The 2,289-nt window shown below is 42.2% G+C and overlaps 1 protein-coding gene across 1 annotated transcript; it reads right to left on the bottom strand.

The window, feature by feature from the left end:
- Window positions 1-641: 641 nt before the first annotated feature.
- On the bottom strand, window positions 642-1,532 carry LOC122034042 (probable CCR4-associated factor 1 homolog 11). Its single transcript, XM_042593178.1, has one exon. The coding sequence runs from the start codon at window positions 1,530-1,532 to the stop codon at window positions 642-644; it is 891 nt and encodes a 296-aa protein (XP_042449112.1).
- Window positions 1,533-2,289: the final 757 nt, after the last annotated feature.

Raw genomic sequence — 2,289 nt, 5'->3', positions numbered from 1 at the left:
TTTACATTTCCACCACTACGTTTTGAAAGTGACACACGCAGACGAGCTGCTTGCTGCTGCTGCATGCTAACAGTCGCCCGATCGAAACCCCACCGTCGACGTCGTGTTTCCCCGCTACAACCTCCCACTGCTAACCGACTGCCCCTCTCCTCATCTCCTCTTTCACCCACGCACACTATGACCATGATCCGCCACGAGAAGAACCGACGCCGTCCAACCACAGGCCCTGCTCCTCAGTCAATGCGACGCTACCACCATGTCATTAAGAACTCCTACTTTCCTCATGTCCACACGCTGCAGCCACAGCCGCAGCCGCATCGTATTGAAATATATGTATATGATTTTATAATAAAATTTAGCATCAATTATTTTAAAATGATGACATTGTCATCTCTAGTCATTTGTATGATCCAGAACACTACACTAGGGGATGATTATATTTAAGTCAAAGCAAAACAACAAGTAATCTGTAGTCATCATCCAAAGAATTAATATTGACAATTTGTTTGCAAATCTGCTGACGATATTGCAATGTAATCTGTACTTATATACAAAATGATACGATGAAGCAATGGACAATTAATCTTGTGGGCAAATTAAGCTAATGCTGAACCACAATCAACTGTGATAAACCATGAACTCTATAATTGCAGTTGGAGGTCAAATAGTGTTCCCATGTGTTCTGGACGATGGATGAGTTGTGGATTCACACGAGAAGCGATTTGGTAGAACACCTGCCATGTTAATAAGCTATCGGAGCCGGACTGATGTCGAGAGCCGACTGCTCGCTCAACTCGGACGGTAGAGGCCACCCGCTCCAATCCTCCGTAAAGCCCAGGACAATGCTTGCTAAGGTGCTTCACATCGAACACCCTTTTGCCGAAAAAGAAATGAACAAGGTGCAAGAACTCACGAACGGTCTTTGGTAATTTGCAGTCGCATGTCAGCATCTTGACTAGGAAGGCGAAGTCATAGGCGCCTTGGGAGGTAACCCAGGAGACGGGAGAAAAATGGCCAAAGGAAAGCAAGCCGGAGGTGGCCAAGTGCTGGGCGAATCTGCAAGAGTCGATGCCCCATATTTGTTTCTTTTGGAAGTCGATGCCATTAGCCTTGAGCAGCTCGACGGAGGAAGGGGCGTAACGGTCGCGGCTGATGTCGAAGTCGCGGAAATTAAATTCCCACACGTAACGCACACAAGTGCCGTCGCTGTAGATGGTACATGGCAGGTTGCCGGCGGCGTCGGAGAGGGTGAGACCGCCCTGGACGATGCGGAGGGCCTCGACGTTGGCGCGGATCAATTCGTAGCGCTGGGGGAGGGTGAGGGTGCAGTAGGGATTTTTGGAAGCGACGACGACGCCAGGATACTCGGTGTCCAATGCGACGAAGGGGTGGAACGGGACGGCGGAGCGGATAAGGGCGAACTCCTCGTCGAGGTTATGAGCCCACACGGAGCGAACCTCGACTCTGCTGGTGCTGGCGGCGGAAGAGGAAATTAGCATATCGTTAACGTTGTTGACAACTGCGACAGCCATGATGATGAGTCTGTTTGGTGATTTTAGAAATGCGAAAGTAGTGGAAGCTGGAGATCCAGGAGATGTTAGATTTCGATCGATCCAGTTGGAGTGGAAATTGAAGGGAAGGATCGGAGGAGTTTAAATAGAGCCACAGGAAATCAAAGCGAGAAAATCGCAAACTCACTAAACAGAGTTAGTTGCTGCGAAGCGGCGAATTATTAGGATAAATCCAACAGCAATTAGCGAGCTCAACTAGGTGTTTAGTATTAATTAATTAATTAATTAAAGTTGTTGCCATCCAATCATTCATTTTCTTTCTTTAATTAAATTTCAAGTGTGATTTCGTTATTATTTGCCTTTTGTGAAATTTCTACTCATTTGTTTTGGTGTAAAAAATTTTAAAAATAAATATTTTAACTCTCAACAGTTTTTTTTTTTTTATAAATCATACACTTTTTCCATTATATTTTCACTTACATATAATTAAAATTTAAATTCAAAAATTACTAATATAGAATCTCATTAATAATTAAAAAATAAATTACATTACATCAAAGATCTAAATAAATCAATTATTGATTTTTAAAGTTTAAGTGAAAAAAATTTATTTTAATTAAAAAAAGGAAGAAAAGAGAGGAAGCCACTTAATTTGGTCTAAATAAATTAATTAAGAGTTAAGAATCCGGAATTAATTCTAAACTCATGTGTTTAATTGAGTTTTGGTCATTCCAAATTATTTAGAAATGATATCAAAAATTTTATTCCCAAACGCATT

The sequence above is a fragment of the Zingiber officinale genome, chromosome 11B (genome assembly GCF_018446385.1).
Source record: "Zingiber officinale cultivar Zhangliang chromosome 11B, Zo_v1.1, whole genome shotgun sequence".
NCBI lineage: Eukaryota > Viridiplantae > Streptophyta > Magnoliopsida > Zingiberales > Zingiberaceae > Zingiber > Zingiber officinale.
This window is presented reverse-complemented; position numbering and strand designations above follow the sequence as displayed.